Consider the following 19,916-nt stretch of genomic DNA (forward strand, 5'->3'; position numbering starts at 1 on the left):
TCAGGCAGTTATGTCTTCTCGCTTCATTTGAAGGTCGTCAATAGATAATAAATAAATAAACAAAACACAAACACGTACACGGAAATAAAAAAGAACATTTAAAGCTGTAAAATACTGAAAACGGTAGGCCTACGGGACACGACACAACGTGATCGGGCGAAAGTTATGTCTAGACATAACAATGTCGTGTCCCGTAGGCCTACCGTTTTCAGTATTTTACAGCTTTAAATGTTCCTTTTTATGTCCGTGTACGTGTTTGTGTTTTGTATATTTATTTATTATCTATTGACGACCTTCGAATGAAGCGAGAAGACATCTTATAACTGCCTGAAGATGACTCCAATGTGAGTTGAAACCGGTAGCAACTCAGCTACAAACAAGATCCGTAAATGCAGGTATTTTACACCAATTTATAGTATTTAAATGCGATCAGGAGGCTAAAATTCAACATAATGAAATTTCTAATTAGTATGATTGTTGACATCGGGATACTTGTTGAGAAATATACTGAGTAACAGGATGATAACTAAACGCCAAAATTGATATCCCATATGATAGTTTAATTAATTATCAAACATGTATAGTGAGGAGACAAAAATTCTTATAACCAACTTATTTTTATATTAGCCTGAGGGTCATTCAGTAGGATGATAAAAAGGAGAGATATTTTTGAGTGATAGGCTGCGGTGCTGTGATAAGGTCTAAAAAAATGGGCAAAAGAAGTTTAAATGAAAGGTTGCAACACGATAAAAAAAAAGCAAAAGGAGTTCGAGTGAACTGCATTACAACATTAAGGTTTCACAAAAATGGGTAGAAGGAGAGATTGATTGAAACACTGCAGCATTACAATAAGATCTCAAAAGCCATCCTCTTAAGGGCCAAAGAAGTTTCTCTATTTTGGGATAGCATTGAGCAATGGCCTTCCAGAACACTTAATTTCATAATTGTCATACTGCATTAGCAGGGTAAATGCAGGGCAATTTATTATTCAAATAAGTTCAGTTTCTGTCCACCGACACTTTATACTTCATAAGATAAAGATTGCCTGTTCAAAATCAATATGTCGACACCCTACTGGTTGTCATCTTTAGACAAATAGATATTGTCAAGTTAGTAGAATACTAATTACAGACTAAGAAGTACCAAGTCAAAAGTCAATTAATACCCTCCGCTTTTTTACACCTAACAATTAACATTTTGCATTGATTGAGCAAGGTTGGACTATTGCTCAAACATTAGGTTTGGCACTGTGTATTAAAGGTTTTCATTAATTAACGAGGGTGACACCTACAATGTTGGCTTTAGAAATCCAAGGACTTGCGTTTCTCTCATGAGAGTTGGCTCAAAGAGCCATACAAACAAAACAGTAAAACTTATACAGAAAAATATAAGCTACAATTGTTGAAGCCACAATAAATCTCATACCTTTAATCAGGCAGCAAGAAACGGATTTCCAAAAAGTCTCTAAATGATGTGAAGACGTTGGAAACACATTTGGCTTGATCCAAAACCACCACAGTGTATTGTATATCACAGTCATCTCTAGTTCTATAGGAATCACAAGTAAACTCTTATACTTGGAGTATAGTTGTGTAAAGCGATATAGAGATTCCAACCACGTCTGTTTACTTCTTTCAAACTCAACCTGGAAAAACACACAAGTGTTACAGTATTACTGTTGGAAATCGAGTTATATTTTATATAATACAAATTTCAATATTAATCAACATAAAATATAATAATTTGTTAGTCTTTGTTTTTATGAACAGGTGGTTTATTTTAATTTATTTAAACAATAGAGAAGAGTTGTGTAAAGAATTTTAAAAGTGATCAAGAACATAACAATACAAAGAAATGTTATAAAATATTTGTTATTTATCAGCATTAAATCAGTTCTTTATTAGATAATATTTTGTAAAGTTCTTTATTTCACGCGAGTTCTAACATAGTGGCGACCGTGACAGGACATTTTTATAGTTAAAATTCAGATTTAGGACTAAGCTTATATTTTACTTTACAATGGATAAGCTGAAGTCATTAAAGACAAAAAGGACTCAACTAAGAAGGACTTTTACAAAGTGTAGTAACGAAATGGATAAATTACTGGCAGAGGATATTAAATATGAAGCAGCAATTAAAAGTAATCTAAACAAGTTGCAAGATAAAGCTGATAGGCTTTTTAAGCTAGATGAAGACATCGAGGAAGCCTTGTTTGAAGATCCTGCAACAACAGAAGAGGACTTAGAAGCTGAGTTTGATACTACAGAATCTTACAGAGACATGTTATCTTCAATGAGAGCTAAGTATGACCATTTCATTATTCAGGTTGGCCTAAGCCAACAGTCAAGAAGTGAAGTCGGGGATACCGTTCACAGTCTTAAATTAGTGTCTAAGAAGGGCTTAAGTCTACCTAAATTACAATTAAACCAGTTTGATGGAGATGTAAAAAAATTGGATAGGGTTTTGGGGGCAGTTTAAGAAGGTCCATGAGGATCCTGATCTAGAACCTGAGGATAAGTTCCAGTACCTCATCCAATCTTTAAAGCTAGGATCATCCCCTAGGGAATTAGTAGAAAGTTTTCCCCCATCTGGAACTAACTATGTAAAGGCCCTAGAACAATTAAAAGCAAGATTTGGTAGGGATGACTTTTTAATAGAAGTATATGTGAGGGAACTGCTCAGTTTAGTGCTCCAACAAGTAACGCTAGGTCCTAATACTAAACTATGCCGACTGTATGACAAACTAGAAACACAGTTAAGGGCACTTGAAACTTTAGGAGTCACTTCAGACAAGTATGCTTCAATACTGTATCCTCTTGTAGAATCTGCTTTGCCCGAAGAAATATTACGAGCCTGGGAGCGGCATCGTTCAAGTAGGTTACTACACACACCCTCAACTTCTACATCGTCAGATCTAGTAATTTCTAGTAATTTTCTAGAAGAACTTCTTGATTTTCTAAAGGCTGAGGTGGAGAGTGAAGAGAGGCTGGCGCTTGCTCGTTCTAGTTTTAAATCTGCCACTCCGGGAGACAACAACAGCAAATGCAGCAGCCCCAGGAAAATGTCAACGGTTCACGAACCTTGTCAGAGTGAACCTACGGTAGCAGCTCTATTGACAACTGGTACAGAGGGTCCTAGAAGGTTGGTGAGTAACTGCACTTATTGTTCTAAAGGAGGGCACAATGCTCAAGATTGTTCCTATTTTCAACAATTGACTTTAGATGGAAGAAAGGAGCATCTGAAAAAGAAAAATTGCTGCTTTGTGTGCTTGAAGCAAGGTCACACAGCAAAAAAGTGCAAGGTATTTGTCAAATGTCTCTTCTGTTGTAAAAGGCATTATGGAATCATGTGTAGGGACTTATATGAAAGTAGGCCTCGATCTAAAATTGATGTTGACAAGCCAGACTTACTGCAGCAAAGTATAACTAAGCCTAAGTCAGAGGTTCTCAGTAATTTTGGAAACGGTACAGGAGAAACTTTATTACAGACTCTATTAGTTAAGGTTGCAGATGAGAAAGGTAAAGAGTATTTGGGAAGAGCACTTTTGGATCCAGGTTCCCAGAGATCCTACATTACTAAGGACTGTGTCACTAAATTAGGTCTACAAGAAACAGGTAGTGAAGTCATAAATCATAGTTTGTTTGGTAGAGTAAATCTAAAACAAAATTCTCACAAAAATTACCTTGTTACTCTTCAAAATGTAAATAATTCTTTCAAGATCTCTATTCCTGTGACAGATCAAGAAACAATTTGCAACCATGTACCTAGGCTTAAGAGTGAAGAGTATTTTGACATATTGAAAGAAAAGAACATTATTTTAACTGATGTGGGTGAAAATGTACCAGATGTTAAAATTTTACTTGGTGCAGATGTATTAGTGGATTTGTACACAGGAGCTATCCAGAAGATTGACGAGAAACTAGTTGCCATCGAAACGTACCTTGGGTGGACCGTGATGGGGAAACAACCATGCAGTGGAAGTCGTAATACGTCTCTTCTAACTTTATTTTGCCAGAGTAAACCAGAATCCAGAGATCTAGGTAGCTGGGAGACAATCAGAAGAAGGGATCCCATTGGGGAGAAACAGAGAGACTCCATTGATGTGGAAAATTTGTCATCAAGCAAAAGACTAAATACTCCCAACAAATTAAGGGACTGTGTTGGTGAAAATGTTCCAGATCCAGCAGAGTCGATAACGGTTCATCAATTGCTGCATCGCCCAGTGACAAAAGACAGTAGCTTAACTACAAAATTAAAGCCAGTGTTTGATGGGTCTACAAAGAACAAAAGAGGTAATTCTTTAAACAAATGTTTTGCTCCAGGTCCAAATTTGGTTAATTTAATTCCATCTTGTGTAATGAAATCCAGGAAGCAGTTGGATCGGAAAACCATGAAACATACATTGAAGATCAATCAAATATCCTGGAAGCTCGATCCTCCGAGCACCCTATGGTGGGGAAGTATGTGGAAACAACTTGAGAGAATGATGAAAACATCGAAGAGATCAAGATTTAAGAAAAGGTATCTTGCAATGCTCGTATATGTTGAAAGGCAAGATAATTCCTCTTCCTCAACCTCTACAGAAACAAGAAGAGGGAAGAAGATCAAAATTCCCAAGGAAAATGGATTTGTGAACTAAAAAAAATATGTAAATAGTTTTGTTTGAAATTTTGATAGTGTAAAACAAAATTCCAAGGTGGGGAGGATGTTGGAAATCGAGTTATATTTTATATAATACAAATTTCAATATTAATCAACATAAAATATAATAATTTGTTAGTCTTTGTTTTTATGAACAGATGGTTTATTTTAATTTATTTAAACAATAGAGAAGAGTTGTGTAAAGAATTTTAAAAGTGATCAAGAACATAACAATACAAAGAAATGTTATAAAATATTTGTTATTTATCAGCATTAAATCAGTTCTTTATTAGATAATATTTTGTAAAGTTCTTTATTTCACGCGAGTTCTAACAATTACAGTAAAAGGATCATTTAGGTTTTGAATAAAGTAACCATACAGCAATAGTAACATATCAGGATTAGAGATTGTTACTGGGAGTAGTTATTTAGGAGGATTTATTGGATGTGACAAAACTGAAAAAGATGTCTTCATTAAAAAGAAGGTAGAAAAGTGGAATAGTCATTTGGTAAGTCTGGCGAATGTAGCTAAAAAATACCCACAATCTGCACACACTGTTGCCACAAAATCCATACAAGCTAAATGGAATTTTTTTCAAAGAGTTGTTGAAAGTGAAGACATTAATTTCCATCCAATAAAAAACTCAATAGAACAAAACCTATTTCCTGCTTTATTTGGCTCTCACCTGAACCAAGATGAACAAAAAATATTACATCTGCAAGTAAAAAATGGAGGAATTGGTTTAGTTGATCCTACCGCTCAGGGAATATCATCGTTCCGAGCTTCAAAGAGATGTAGTAAATTCATCATAGACTCCCTAAAAACTAAGAGGAAAATAAGTATGCAAGAACATGAAGAACATTTGATTATCACAAAAAAGGACTTGAAAGAGGAGAGAAGATTAGAAGAAGAAAACATTTTGAAATCGACTGTTCAAAATCTTCCTCTAAAACAACAAAAATTATCTTGCGAGGAGCAAATACTAAAGCGAAACACAGTGGATGGCTGTCATGTATTCCTCTGAAAAAACTTAACTTAGATCTTTCTCCACTGGAGTTCAGAGATGCTCTTGCATTAAGATATGGGAAAACTCCTATACACCTACCCTCTTCATGTGATGGCTGTGGCAAAAACTTCAGTATGGAACATGCCCTTAACTGTCGCACAGGTGGTTTGATAATAAGAAGACATAATAAGGTAAGGGATACCCTTGGAAGCTTGATGGAGCTAACATGGGGAAACTGTGTTCGAGAACCAATGATCTCTGAGCAAGGGTCATTTTATACTGCAGCACTAAAAGCAGACTTGGCTTGTAGGGGTGTATGGGAGGTTCAGACGGAAGCATTATTCGATGTACGTGTCGTTGACACTGATGCTCCGTCGTACTTGAACCTCCCATACGAAAAAGTGTTGGAGAATGCAGAAAGAGAGAAGAAGAGGAAATATTTAACAATAACAGAAACCAGAAATGCATCTTTTACCCCACTAGTCACGTCTGTGGACGGAATGCTGGGCAAAGAGTTTCAGAGCTTGATATCCAAAACCAAATAACTTCTATTTTCAGGATAAATAAGTAATAGAAGTACCAGTACTAACTTAGCTTAACTTATATGCCTAATAGGCCCTCCATACATAATTTGCTACTTACAATTGAATGACAAAGAGCTTCATTATTTTCCAAGATAAATTCTTTAGTAATTTGATTTAAAGTTGCCCCATCTTCAGTAGTTTTTGGTAAATAACTCAGGCCTAATGACTTATTGCCAAAAACATGTAAACAGTGTCTGTAATCGCCAAGGCGGTATGCCTTCATAACTTCATTTGTGTTCCTCATATCTATTGTATTTTTATTTTATAATAACTTAATTAATTATAAAACCACATTTTCTTACTATAATAACTGACTTGGCTTCACTTGGGATGAACCCTGAGTTCACTTCTTGTCCTAGGAGTAAATTAACACACACCTTAACAGAAATTTAAGAATGAAGGGTTTTACATGATTGTAGAAAATGTCAATACAGGAGAAATTGATTATTTTACAATAACAGCAAACAAATGTATAAACAAATAATAAATATAATAACAAATATAAACAAATAAGCAAACAAATAATGAGTCTTAACAGTTTGAGATTCGAGTAAAAATTTGAAATTTGAATCAACTTCCCTACTTGTAGGTTATGTTATAGGTTTAAGGTTATGTTATGTTGTTTTGTTTTGTTTTTGATCTGGTTTTTGTCTCTTCCCCTACCTACAGAAATCCAATAGGTTTGTAGCACTCAACAAAATTATTTTCACTTTTAACCATTGATTATATTGGTTACTATGCAAGTAACGTGTACAGTATTATATACAAGAAAGGTGGTTTGGAGTATGGGTTGTATAGATAATCAATGTTATAATAGTAGGCCGATTAATATACAACCTAACCCTTTCTTAAAAAAATATTCCATTCTGGACTTCTCTCATTAACATACCCTTAAGCGCGTGCACTCCAATAAAAAGGGTTTTTTTATATTTAGCTCTTTAAACTTTAGACGTAATATCTATCATCATTTTCTCATATTGTTATGCAAATTTTACGATAGTACCATATTCCCTAATTGATTTGAAACTAATTAGTTTCAACCCTTAATTTTATTGTTCATCATGAAACGTACCCAGACAGCACACTTTCTCCTCAGGACATCCCACGGATATTGCGACAGGATATGCAAGATATCCCATAGTGGTCCTATGGTCAACTTGGGATATCACAGGAAATCCACAGGAATGCCTAATGTCCCCGCCCGGGGATGTCCTACGGATAAGCTCACACGCATATCCGTGGGACATCCGAGGTCATCCCAGGGTAGTCCTCAGGACATTCTCAGGACATATGGGACTACTATGGGATGTCCCTGGGATAAAGTGTGGTCTGGGCCTGAACATAAAAAACACAAAATAATATAGATTTAGTATGAAAAGCTTAATTATAAGTTTAGTAAATTGATTAAATAGTTAATAAACACAAATTTTGAAGAAAAAAACGAGAAAAAAGTTTTTGGCCCAGACGGGTTTCGAACCTGGTACCTTCGCCTTGTGAGCCTCTTACCTTACCTCCTGAGCTATCTGCGCTTGTTGATTATGGGTGTTTTCAAGTGGTTAAAGAGTAGCCGACAGTTGCAATGGTCGCAATACTTAAAATATTTTTGATACTACAGTATAGGCTATATATGATTCTGTTAATCTGTTTAGACCTCAAGTAGTTGAATTGTTTTTCTGGTAGTTGGAGAGGATACTGGTATTTGAATATAGATTATTTAATCACCATTAGATTAGCACTGTAATAATTGATTGTTATATGATTAAAATTAGTTTTTTGTTGTTTTATTAATTTAAAGTTAGAATTAAATTCACATTTCACACAACTATGATAGAACTCTAGTTTTCCTGAACTCAGTGGTAGTAATATGTCAGTAAAGTAAAGTCAACCCTTGCTAGCCATAGTATTAACAAGACATATTTTCAATCTGGGAAACCTTAAACTTTTAAAATAAATTATAAAACCTCAACATCTTAATGCGTGGGAATCTTATTTTTAGAAAAAAAAAACAGACCAAAATTATTTGTTAAATAATGAAGACGGCCCAATTATAAATTCGGAATTACTGAAAATAATTACATCAAGAACAACACTGTAACATATCCAAAATTCAAAAGATTAATTTTTCTAATATTATTTTTTATTTTTCCAATATCCTTTAAATCATCTGTTTTAACTTTGTTTAAAATTAATTTATTAAGTAAATATTTACTTTTTGTACTAGTGTAAACACAGCCTGAAGATGGAAACCAAGTTTCTGAAAGCACTAGTGAAAAAAACAAATTATTATATATTGGCCTTGTTCTTGTTGAACATTTAAATTTAGATATACTGTACATTTCATCAGTAATAGTATTTTTTTTCTTCAGTTTGTTACCGGGACATTACGGGACATTACAGGATATCCAGTGGATTTTGTACATGTCCCGGGATGTCATGGGACATTCTGGGATATCCTATGGCATTCGTACATATCCCGGGACTTTACAGGATATCCTGAGGTTAACTTACAAATCCCGGGACATTACGGTATATTGTAGGATATCCTGTGGATTTCGTACTCGTCCCGGGATTTTGCGGGATATCCTGAGGACAGCGCACATATCCCGAGACATTCTCAGGACATATGGGACTACTACGGGATGTCCCTGGGATAAAGTGTGCTGTCTGGGTAATAATGGAAAATTTTGTTTAACAACTTTTTATTGCAAACAAATGTTATTTTTAATATGTACAAAAGTATATTATTTGTATTAAACCATGGAAACAGTAAATATTTAATGAATTTATCCAGTATCCGGTTTGTAGAAAATACTATAAAAAATTTAAAAATTAAATAAAGTTCATTGATAATGTATTTACACTTCACAAATATTTTAAATTTACCCCCGGAATAAAGGTTTTTTTACGGTTTTACACTTAAATTTGGTCTTTTGGCATCTTTTTGTCCAAGGCAGATAGTTATCAAGGCAGACGTGCCTTTGCACTGGGAGGCTAGATCAGTGGACTCTATGGTTGGATATTTCCATCCAATTGGTTTACAGATTATAAGCTTTTTGGCAAACTTTCAATACTATCGAAATTATAATGATAAAGTTATTAATACTAATAAATTATGATAATAAACCTGAGACACTACTATGCACGGGGGGAACACTGGATTCCCTAATGAACACTGTAGGCCTACTAGTAACACAAGCACGCGCGTGGGGGTATGTCAGACCCAGGGGGGGGGGGTGATAACAGGTCTAATGATTTGGTCAAGACTAACAACCCTATAGCCAGATAATAGCATATGCTATTTTAGGAAGCTACTGTTATGCTCATCGTGGTTGCCACCAAATTATTGCAACATTAACGTACGTGGGGGTACCTCAGCGCGCGCGTTTAAGGGTTAATCTGATTGAAACCGTTCTCTTACTCTTTATCAAAATTCTTGTTCTCCTGTCCTGTCACAATAAAATATAACCATCACCCATGGTAGAAGGAAAATTACCCACCTATCTGGGCTGACTAGGAGAGTGAATGCTTATGTATGTCCTTTAGATACAAAACTAACATGGAAAAACATAATTGGAGAAAACGATAAAAGCTATAAATTTAAAATCTATTTTAAAAACATCAGGAGTACCTAATAATACACCACAGCTAGAAATTCCACAAATGTATTTTAGAAAGGAACATAATATTACTCAAAATAATGTTCCTTTAGGTTTAAAAACTATTATAAAAATCGTCATGATAACTGAAACTACAGAATAAAACCACAAAATGGTTGCTGTTCCCAGGACTTCTTTAACTGGAAGGAAAGCCACGGCGTTTAGAAACATGCTGAAGAAGCCAGCACTCAGAGCTACTACTCGCCCACAATCTCGACATCTGTCAGTTCCCTCTTCCTCTTGCTTATCAACAAATCCTGAAAAAGTATGAATCAAGACATTGTTAATATACAGTACAAGGTTATGGGAGCTCAGATAAAACAAAAATATACATTTGGTTTACATTAAATTTCCTTCAATTCTTTGTCAAGGGTAGCAAATTTAAACCCTCCAGGAAAAACTTGCTAGACACGCCTTTTTGGGTTAGAGAGAAAATAAATGCAGAATGCCAGAGGAAAAACAATTATTTGTCCAGTAATGTTAGTAAATAACATGAATCTACATTTGTATATCAATAAAAGTAAACAAAAGAAATCGTATAATGAAATAATTTACGACAAAAATGCCAAAGAAACCATTAACCAATATTTTTATATTCTAGACATTTTGGCTACCTATGAATTCTCCCTCCCCAAACATAGTTAACCCCCTCCCACCAAGCTAAAAACCACTTGTCTGAATAATTAATCAATGTCTTTATTGAGGATTAATAGGGTGTCCTTAAAATAGCTTACTGTTAGGGACAAAGGACATATTCATGCTGTTTGCAATTTAATATTTATTCTTATAGTAAAACAATAAAAGTAAAGCATTATTGTTACAGTAATATTTACCGACTAGGAATGCTGCAGCGTAGAATGTAAGACAAATCGTAGGTATAAAAAAAATATGTGATACATCTTGGCCGCTTTCGAAATAAAAAAAGAAAACTCCAAGAATCGCCTGAAACAGAATTAAACTGATTCAAATAAAGGTACCCAAAGAAAAAAAATTAATAATAAAACCAAAAAACAATGTTACATTAGTGTACAAAATTATTTGAAAAGGAATCGACGCCAGTTTTGGCTCATTGTTTTGAAATTTGAATAAGAATTAAAACCTGGCATGTGATTGATAGAGTAATTTTATATTTTCTTCGTTTTATAAGTTTGGACTTAAACATGATGCAAATGCCAACTTCACACTATTCTTTTAAATATTCTCAATGTAACATACTGTTTGGGATTCTCAGATAATCATTTCCGGAATAGGCTACGTTTTGGCAGCATTGTCCTGATAAGCAAGATATTGTTGGGTTGAGGGTTGAGACCATTCTCTTATCTCTGGTCACCACTGGCTTGATTCTGTGAACTAAACTATACCTCAGGGGCGTAAAGTACAGGTTTTTAAAAGAAGAGAGCCCCCACTGTTGAATTCTGCCCTATGCAAATGAAGGTGATTAAGTGGTTAGGTAGGGAAAACTTTAAATAGTGGTAGCCCTCTTTTTCATAGACCTGCTTACTGTAAGTTATTAAGGTCGTCACAGATCAGTAACCTATTGTAGGGGGTAGTTAAGATTAAAGGAAGAGAAAGAAGATATACATTAAAAATGGTGCAAAAACAGAAAAAATGAAGGTGAATTAGCGGATAAGAACCTATTTTATCTAATAGCTTCAAAACTACCTCTCAAGAGCTCTCACTGACCATAAACAGAGACATGAGTGTCGATGAAGTCGCCATCTTTGTCCTAGAACTGCAGCAAGCGTGGAACATCCAAACCACTGGCATGAGAGGGAGGCTGACCGTAGCAATCATGAAGAGAGAGTTCCAGATTAACTTCTTCTGGACCTCTCTTATCAGCGGCTCCATGAACATGAACAGCACGGGGAAGCCAGTGAGAGAAAGAAGAACGAAGAGAGTAAGGTTCGCCTTGGCAATTTTCGGGTCTTTGTGGAATGGAGGAAGAAACAACTCTGGCCCTCTCTTCCTTGTACCTTCCTGCACAATAAAATCAAGTTATCTCGAGATTTGAACGATTTTTACCTTGATGGTTACCCCCAGTGAGTGGTGGATGGGCTGCGTGTGCTCCCACTATCTCCGCGTTCCGCCATCTCCGAACCCAAATCTGTCCCGCCACCTCCGAATTCTTGAGTGACGCTTATAATCCCGTCACTGCCTGCGTTGTTAGCTGCCATTGCATCCACGGCTGCAAAGCCCCGTGGATGGAAGATTTAATGAAAATTTAACCCGTGGGTTAGGTTAGGTTAGGTCAGGTTAGGTTAGGTTAGGTTAAGTTAGGTTATGTTAGGTTTGGACGGAAAGTCTTAACGCAGGAAGTAACCGAGGATTATAGGGGTCACTCTGAAATTCGGAGGTAACGGTACACGGAGGTGGCGGGACGCGGAGATAGCGGGAGGTAACCGATGGGCTGAGCGGCGACTCTCAGGTAGACGGGAGGGTCAGAAATGATTGGTTTTCAATGGGTGTAGGCACTTGACCGAGGCTGTAATCCTCTTAATCACGGTCGGTTGACCTGTCAGTTCTAGGTTGGTGTCGAACGCTTCCGCATCATACCGTGCATAGCCGAACTGTTTAACGATCAATAATATATAATTTAATATAATAATAATATAATAAATAATTTAACGATCATAACCTAACCGAACTAACCAAACTTGCTGATAATGAAAAATCGAATGAAGGTTTACTAATAAAAAAATAGTTATGTTCATAAAATAAAATTACAAATGCCTAAAATGCAATTTTTAATTTTTTATTTCTAAAATTAAACTATCATAACCTAACCAAACCAACCAAACTTGCTGATAATGAAAAAATCGAATAAAGGTTTCCTAATCGAAAAATAGTTCTGATCATAAAATTTAAAATTCTAACAAAAGATGTACCAGTTAAGAAGTAATCACATTCTAAGCGAAATCTTTGACAAAAAGTTAACGCCTCCGGTGGGATTCAGAATTCTCGATTCCCCACCCCTCCTCCGGTGACCACTACCCTCAGGCCATAAATCAGGGGATCAACCCAAACAAAGATCTGGTCCGTTGTCCTCTCCCGGTTTTCAATACAGCCCTTCCTGTAAGTGGCAGATTGTGTCACCCTCCTTGCACACGTTACTGGCACTATTGTATATCGGTATAGTGTAAGATAATAAAACTCTTATTGCCGTAATAAAAGTCATACGTGCCTTATCAGCCCACCCAGCACCGCTCACTGGAATTCATCGTTTTGACTTTGTCTTATTTGTGTCTTCCTAAACAACAAAATCAAGTCAATCTCTTAATTTTGAGGATTTTACACCATAATAACTTCAAATTTGTGTGGTTTATAGCAGGATTTAAGTGTAATGTTTTATATTTTGTTATCAGTCAAGTATCCCTTTATCTCACCCCCGTAAAACACGCTGTTGTGTCTAGATTGATTTTGTCCAACGACATTTGTCTTGTTTTATAAGCTGCGAATAAAACTACAATGGAAATACCCATTTCAAAAGAATACTTTCTAATTTATTCTACCAGATTTAGAAGTCTTTGGTTGTTGAACTTCGTGGGTGCAAAAGTAGATCGAAAAGGATAAGCCCAAAAATGAATACTTTACTCTGCAAAGACAAACCTGAATAAGAAGCATCAGCTGATCGAGTCCCCGAGTGGATATCCCTCTGTGTAAAAAGTCAATCGATTTCTCGGCTGTCGCCATGTTGCCATTAGCCACGTGGATATACGGGGATTCAGGCAGCCAGGTCAAACAAATCAAGAATGAAACTGGTACGACCGCAAGCATCAGTAGCATCTGAAACTCGAGTCAATGTAAAAATTTTGTCTTTAAAATGTTCTACTAGTAAAAGTTAATCTATTACAAATCTATCTGAATCCAGACTCTAAAATCTATTCCAAAGCAAATTATACAGTATAGGAAAAGTTTTTGGTTTTGAGTTGTTAGCTCTTAATTAGTAGGTAATAAAAATGTTCTTTATATTAAATTCTCTTTCATCTTATCAGCTAATTGTATTTGCATTGACCATTCAGTCTACAGAACATAACATTACAGGAAATTTATGACTGGACAATGTTGATTGGTTGCATCTTTACTCTGACCAAAATCGTTCCACTGCTTTTAAAACTGCTTTTATATAAAGAATCGTTAAGAAAATCTCAACGTTCACGCTTTTCCAAGCCAAATTAGTATGATATTCGTTGTTTATTGGTCCAACGTTTTTTATAAACTTCTCAGAAAAGTCTTGAATGCAAATCAAAAATCAGAAGATTACCTCAAAGTATGAGAAAGTCGAGCCGTTTGCATAAACCAAAAGGAAGCCGAGCGACGTGAATCCGTAGTACAAAGGCCTCAGAACTACTCTCACTTCTTGCTTCAACAAAACATGTAACAAAACGAGTGAAAACAATAACAATATAAAAAATAGTACACAAGCATTGTATGAATTGACATTTTTAAAGGTTCTGGACTACTTTGACATGCTGGAAGACCTGTAGGCTTCCTTATCTTATTGACTGGTGTATTCTAATGACATCAACATACGATATCACAGAACGAGTAATAGATCGCAAATATTCTCGATCTTGTTTGTTGAATTAGAGAGTTAAAATATTTAATCTTATATTTTTACTGTGACCAACCTCTGCGATATCCTTAATGTAAGATCCCGCGTAGCATAGAACTGCACCTGTTGCAACTCCTGCGAAAATCCTTGCCAAGCAGATGATCCAGACTTGGACGAACGAGAGAAGCAGAACTGATAACAGGCTGAGGATACCGAAGAGGAGAAAAATTGATTTGTATCCATATCTGAAAGTATTTAAGAGATAAATCTGTAAAGTGTAAACATTCCAAAATACTTTAAAACAACTCACTCCCACGTCCAATAGTAAATTTCCCTTAGTTTAACACATTTTACTGGACAAACCTTCGTGCAGATCGCTTCAGCCGTTCAGGAGTATTTGTAAAACAAAAGCAGGGGTGTAGTATAAGAGCGGTGCGAACAAAATATTATCGCCAGCTGATGAGTAATGTTACTTTTGGAATTAGTTTTCTTTTTGCATACTCTTAAATAGGGGCAGGCGCAGGAGGTTTGTTGCAGACATTTTACTTTACGATTAGTTAAGGTCCCTAAGCTTTTGCTATTTTTTGTATCTAGAATATGATCCTGTCTTCAGTTGAAAAAGAACCTAAAAGATAAGTCCACAAACCAATCCAAAGATGCAAAATAAAAGGACACACAGATAAAACTTTAATTCTAGCATCTAAGTTACCTTGGAGCTAAGAAGTATCCTACGGTTGGTCCCAGCATCATCCCTAAGGGCAGACTTCCCAAGATGGCTACTTTGTCTATGGTCAACACAGTCAGAGTCGTCTCCAGGTATGGAATCATCAAGGAGCTCCAGGCCAAATTCATTGCTATGTAAATGTACGCTGTCTTTACTGTAAAAATATAACAAACAAATAAAACAAAATATAAACCGTTACAGCAAACCTACAGAATAGGCGAATTTCTATTTGCCAAATTTAATTTTCAGTCAAATATGTCCTCAAAAATGTTAGATTTACTCCCTTTTTGAATAAAATTAGGTTAATGAGTAGACCTACTTAGGTTTGCTGCAACAGTGAATGTAATAAAGTGTGTATTTGGAAAAATATCAATAACTTAGTCATGAAAAAATAATATTATGCCGAATTAGACCAAAGTGCATCCATAAACAAGCAAACTACAACTGTTTACTTATGCTCCATAAGAATAACATAAAAGGTTTTTAATTTACAGTTTTTCTTTTTTACTTTTCTTCGTAACGATTAAGTGTACAACTGTTTCAATATACGAAATTATTTGTAGGCCTACCCAGTGTTTACCCCATGAAACCCTGTACCCGTACCCATAGTCCGACCATACTGGTCTGTGAACTCTTTCGAATATTCGGTTTACACGTTTGTACAAAATTTCATGAAAATTGGATCTGGACTAAAATCTCATCAAATGAATTCAACGGATGGTGTTTTGGTCATTCGGGACCTCAAAATTAAACAGTAAATTTGTCTCGGGTCTAGGTTTTACCATGAAACCTATGGTAATAGTTTATTCCTTATACGAGAATTTCGTTAATAGTGTAGCAAAATACAGTAGAACCTCGATAATAAGGCTCACATGGGGTTCATTAAATAAGACTTATTATCAAGGTTTGCAATAACATTCGATTGGGGTAAAATAAATACTAGGGGATTTTAAAATGACACTTGTTCAAGGGTGACTTGTTATCAAGGTTCCACTGTATAACCACGAGGTAGAATAATTTCGTAATTTTAATTTTGTAAATGGATGGTAAAAAATCTGGGGAATCAAAAACTGTTTTAGCGAATTTCCCCTACGTTTATTTGAACGAGTTCGTGAACCAGCATGATCGGACTATGGGAACGAGGGTTTAGGGGGGGTTTTATGGGGTAAAAATAGGGTTTTCCCATTTTTGACCCTAAAATCTTAAAATTTAGCAATTCCTTTTCAAACCATTTTGAAGCGTTATTATGCGCCTAATGGTTACGGAGAAAATTCCAAAAATCTGTAATTTTAAAATTCCCATGTTATTCTTATGGAGAATAAGTAAACTGTTGTAGTTTGCTTGTTTATGAACATAGTTTGATCAAATTTGGAAAATGTATTCATTTCATACTAAACTATTAACATTTTACAAACACAAAAAAAAAACACCTTTTTACCCTCCCTGTTGCAGCAAACCTAAGTACTCGTTAAACTAATTCTATTTAAATAGGGAATAAATATGATATTTTTAAGGAGGCATTTTAGTGTAAATCCAATCAGGCTAATAGAAATTCGTTTAGTCTGCAGGTTTGCTGCGGCGGGGGTATTTAAGACAACTATATCAATAAGTAAAATTGATCTTTTCACTTCTCCTAGAGCATTACAGATTTCTTTACCGTTTAAAAGTACATAAAAAGCATTTAAAATTTAAGTAATAAAACAGCATAGCTTTACCACTCCCAACACCCGCTTTTGATAGTAAATTTACTTAATTAAGTAATGAACTTTTACACTCATTTAAACTTTAGGACATACGCAAAGGGACCATTTTTTTTTAGAAAACCATTGTTATTGCAACTTTTACAATTCTACCTTATCTCTTAACAGAAAATAGATGTGCATGAAATCCATGTTAAATTCAATAATCTTAATCTAACAAAAACCTCTAATGTGTTCAGTCTTACCAACAACCACAACCAACTTACCAACTTACCAACAAAGACACTTAGATACATATTGCGAAGTGAGTACGATTCCATGCCCAAACCACTTCTGGCAGTGTGTTGGACATCCATTAGAAGATTTCAAAATCCTGTACAGATTAGAGAAGCTATATTTAGTATTTACAAGAAACTTTTAGGAAAGTAAGGATTGATCTTTTGTCAACTTTACTCAGAGCAACATAAACTTGTTTGTGGTAGCAACTGAGGAGGTTTTATATAAACAAAATAATGTTGACATGAATGCCAGCAGAACATAACAGTTTTAATATTAACTAGCTGTAACCCGCGGGCTTTGCCCCGTTTAACTTCTTAATTTTCAAGATGATCTCGTTCGCATGGCTCAATCACGTCCTGGTTGAAGTTCGTTCGCTACGCTCACTCACCTTTAGGTTGGAGCTCGTTCGCTACGCTCACTCACCTTTAGGTTGGAGCTCGTTCGCTGCGCTCACTTGCCTTCAGGTTAGCTCGTTCGCTACGCTCACTTGCCTTCAGGTTAGCTCGTTCGCTACGCTAACTCGCCTCCAGGTTGAAGTTCGTTCGCTACGCTCACTCACCTTTTGGCTGCAAATTAGCTGTTGTCATGAATGTAAAAGAAATAATAGTGCGGCACCCTGTTGGTAATCCTTTTAACTTTAATGCTATTGAACATCATAGAACAGAACCAACTTGTTTAATTGAAACAGCTGTTAAGATTCATTAATTCCATTTCTCATAAGGTTAACATGGGAAACTCCAGAGCCACTGGGGCGGAGCCGATTGGACGGATCACGAAATTGATGGTGTATAAACCTATTCCATGACATTCTGCACGTATGTAGCAAGTTTCGTGGCAATCGGTTCAGCGGTGTCTGAGTTTATCACTGCCAAACAAACAAATATATATATATATATATATATACAAACATCCTCTTTTATACTTATAGATTTTGTTTTTATCATTCAGAACTGATTTAAAAGTGTTATTCATGTTTTGGACCCAAAGTATATACAGGATTGTTAAAATAAAAAAAAATTGTTTAAATCATTGACTGACTATTATAGCGAGACTTGTTGATCGACAGGTGCCTAAGTCCCAACAATTTTTTGTGAACTGCTCTACATAATTTCTAAGAATATAACAGATTGTACAAAAATATATAACAAATTTTTGAAAACATAATATGTTTGTAACAAAAATATGTTTATAGCATTAGTTAATAAAATGCATTCTAAGATGAGTTGTATTAAATACACTTGAAAATAAAAGACGATGATTATTTAATAATTAATTATATTAGAAACATAGGCTGTGAATATTAGAAACATAGATGTAATCTCATAAAAATTATATTGCGTATTATATTAAGGAACACTATTCAAACTAGGCCTATACCTATTCATTGAGTTATAACGAAAAGAAAAACAAAAAGGGACAGTAAGATTCAAATAGTAAATACAATGTTTGGGTATGTACACTAATAACAACAGATCATTTGAAATGTATATAAATAAAAATGAATCCTTTTTTATGGTATTCCATAACTCGAGAACGAGTGCAAGGAATTGGATGATTCTTTTTTTTGTGTTCCTTAGTGCCAAGGGAAGGGTTTTATGTAAGGAATTTTTTAATCCATCAAACCGTGTTTTAGTAATTTGACTTTAAAAATTCCAAAAAAAATTGCCTTTACACTAGCTCACACACTTCAACCTGGAGGCGAATGAGCGTAGCAAACAAGCTTAACCAGAAGGCGAGTGAGCAAAGCGAACGAGCTCCAACTAAATGGTGAGTAAGCGTAGCGAACGAATTTTAACCAGGACGTAATTGAGCGATGCGAACGAGCTCATCTTGAAAATGAACGAGCATTTGACATAAAACCACATTAGTACAGGACGACGTCTGTTGGACCAGTTAGTTAACAATAATAAAAACGAAAAACATTACTTATTGTGAGTTTCCTTCATATTTACAAAAGCACGTAGTAAATAAGTCATTTTTACTATTCTGTAAACAAAAGTATTTGCTCCCATAGGAGCATGGTTCGGATCACCGAATAATCTTTGATAAATTATATCCATAACAACTTTTTAACTTACAAAGTTTATGATCTGTGACTAGAACATTGATACGACAGCTATAAAACTCAAGTTAGTATTCATGACCTATAAAACTATACTACACACGTTTACTTAAACAAACTATCATAATGATTATTTAATTTTTAAAACCCCTCCGATAAACTCAATTAAATAACTTTGATTTCACTATCTACATACCTATTTTGTTCCAACAAAAACCACTCAGCAAAAACACTTCGCAAAAACGTTCAAAATTCCAAAGGTTTCAACTGGTAAAAAATAATTAGTTGTTCACCTCATTGATCGCACATTATCACATTAAGTTCGTCCTAGAACTCCGACAGTGGATCATGCTACTGAATACGAATAGACTAACAACATTAGTCACGTGACATCGGGCATTAGTCATACTTGTTATCAATGTTAGTCATGCTCTCAGTCGCTTACAACGGATGCTGGCATAGATTAAACCAAACCATTAAACTTGAACAGTAGTAGACTTCTCATCCAATCTATGGTGTGGGTTTCATATCGATGGACTTTTGTTACATTATAGGGTGCTAGTTCTAGCCCGGAACTGTTTTACACATTATTCAGGCTAGTCCTAGTGGGTAGTCGTATTATCACATGGATAAAATCCGTTGGTGATTGATGGGATTTGAACCCATCTCGGGTAGCGAAGCTCTGCGCTCTACCACTAGACCAGCTAAGAC

General features: G+C 35.3%; 2 protein-coding genes across 2 annotated transcripts in view; both read right to left on the reverse strand.

Annotated features, from left to right (window-relative positions):
• The window catches only part of LOC128992770 (uncharacterized), a 29,480-nt gene extending 22,743 nt beyond the window's left edge, over positions 1 to 6,737 (reverse strand). Inside the window, exons 1-2 of the mRNA XM_054416511.1 lie at positions 6,291 to 6,737; positions 1,426 to 1,645 (exon numbers count right to left, since the gene is read on the reverse strand). Of these exons, the coding sequence (XP_054272486.1) occupies positions 1,426 to 1,645; positions 6,291 to 6,476 (406 nt within the window). The 5' untranslated portion in view covers positions 6,477 to 6,737. The remainder of the gene's footprint in view (positions 1 to 1,425; positions 1,646 to 6,290) is intronic.
• Positions 6,738 to 9,921: 3,184 nt separating this feature from the next.
• Positions 9,922 to 19,543, reverse strand: LOC128993291 (facilitated trehalose transporter Tret1-2 homolog). The gene is made up of 9 exons (XM_054417084.1): positions 19,402 to 19,543; positions 17,139 to 17,237; positions 15,150 to 15,318; positions 14,517 to 14,685; positions 14,150 to 14,248; positions 13,495 to 13,671; positions 11,572 to 11,865; positions 10,722 to 10,830; positions 9,922 to 10,145 (listed from the first exon to the last, which is right to left on the reverse strand). The coding sequence occupies exons 2-9, from the start codon at positions 17,218 to 17,220 to the stop codon at positions 9,922 to 9,924; spliced, it is 1,323 nt and encodes a 440-aa protein (XP_054273059.1). The 5' UTR covers positions 17,221 to 17,237; positions 19,402 to 19,543.
• Between the last annotated feature and the right edge of the window lie 373 nt (positions 19,544 to 19,916).

The sequence above is a fragment of the Macrosteles quadrilineatus genome, unplaced genomic scaffold (assembly GCF_028750875.1).
Source record: "Macrosteles quadrilineatus isolate MER2022 unplaced genomic scaffold, UCM_ALF_1.0 Scaffold_4__1_contigs__length_99947679, whole genome shotgun sequence".
Classification (NCBI taxonomy): domain Eukaryota; kingdom Metazoa; phylum Arthropoda; class Insecta; order Hemiptera; family Cicadellidae; genus Macrosteles; species Macrosteles quadrilineatus.

Bases quoted from the DNA above. Each gene is read 5' to 3' on its own strand.
- LOC128993291 (XM_054417084.1), bottom strand. From the start codon at position 17,220: ATGGATGTCCAACACACTGCCAGAAGTGGTTTGGGCATGGAATCGTAC. The intron at 14,686-15,149 runs GTAACTTAGATG...AAATACTTTCAG, and splicing joins GGATACTTCTTAGCTCCAAG to ATATGGATACAAATCAATTT. The intron at 11,866-13,494 runs GTTTGTCTTTGC...TTTATTGTGCAG, and splicing joins AGCTGATGCTTCTTATTCAG to GAAGGTACAAGGAAGAGAGG.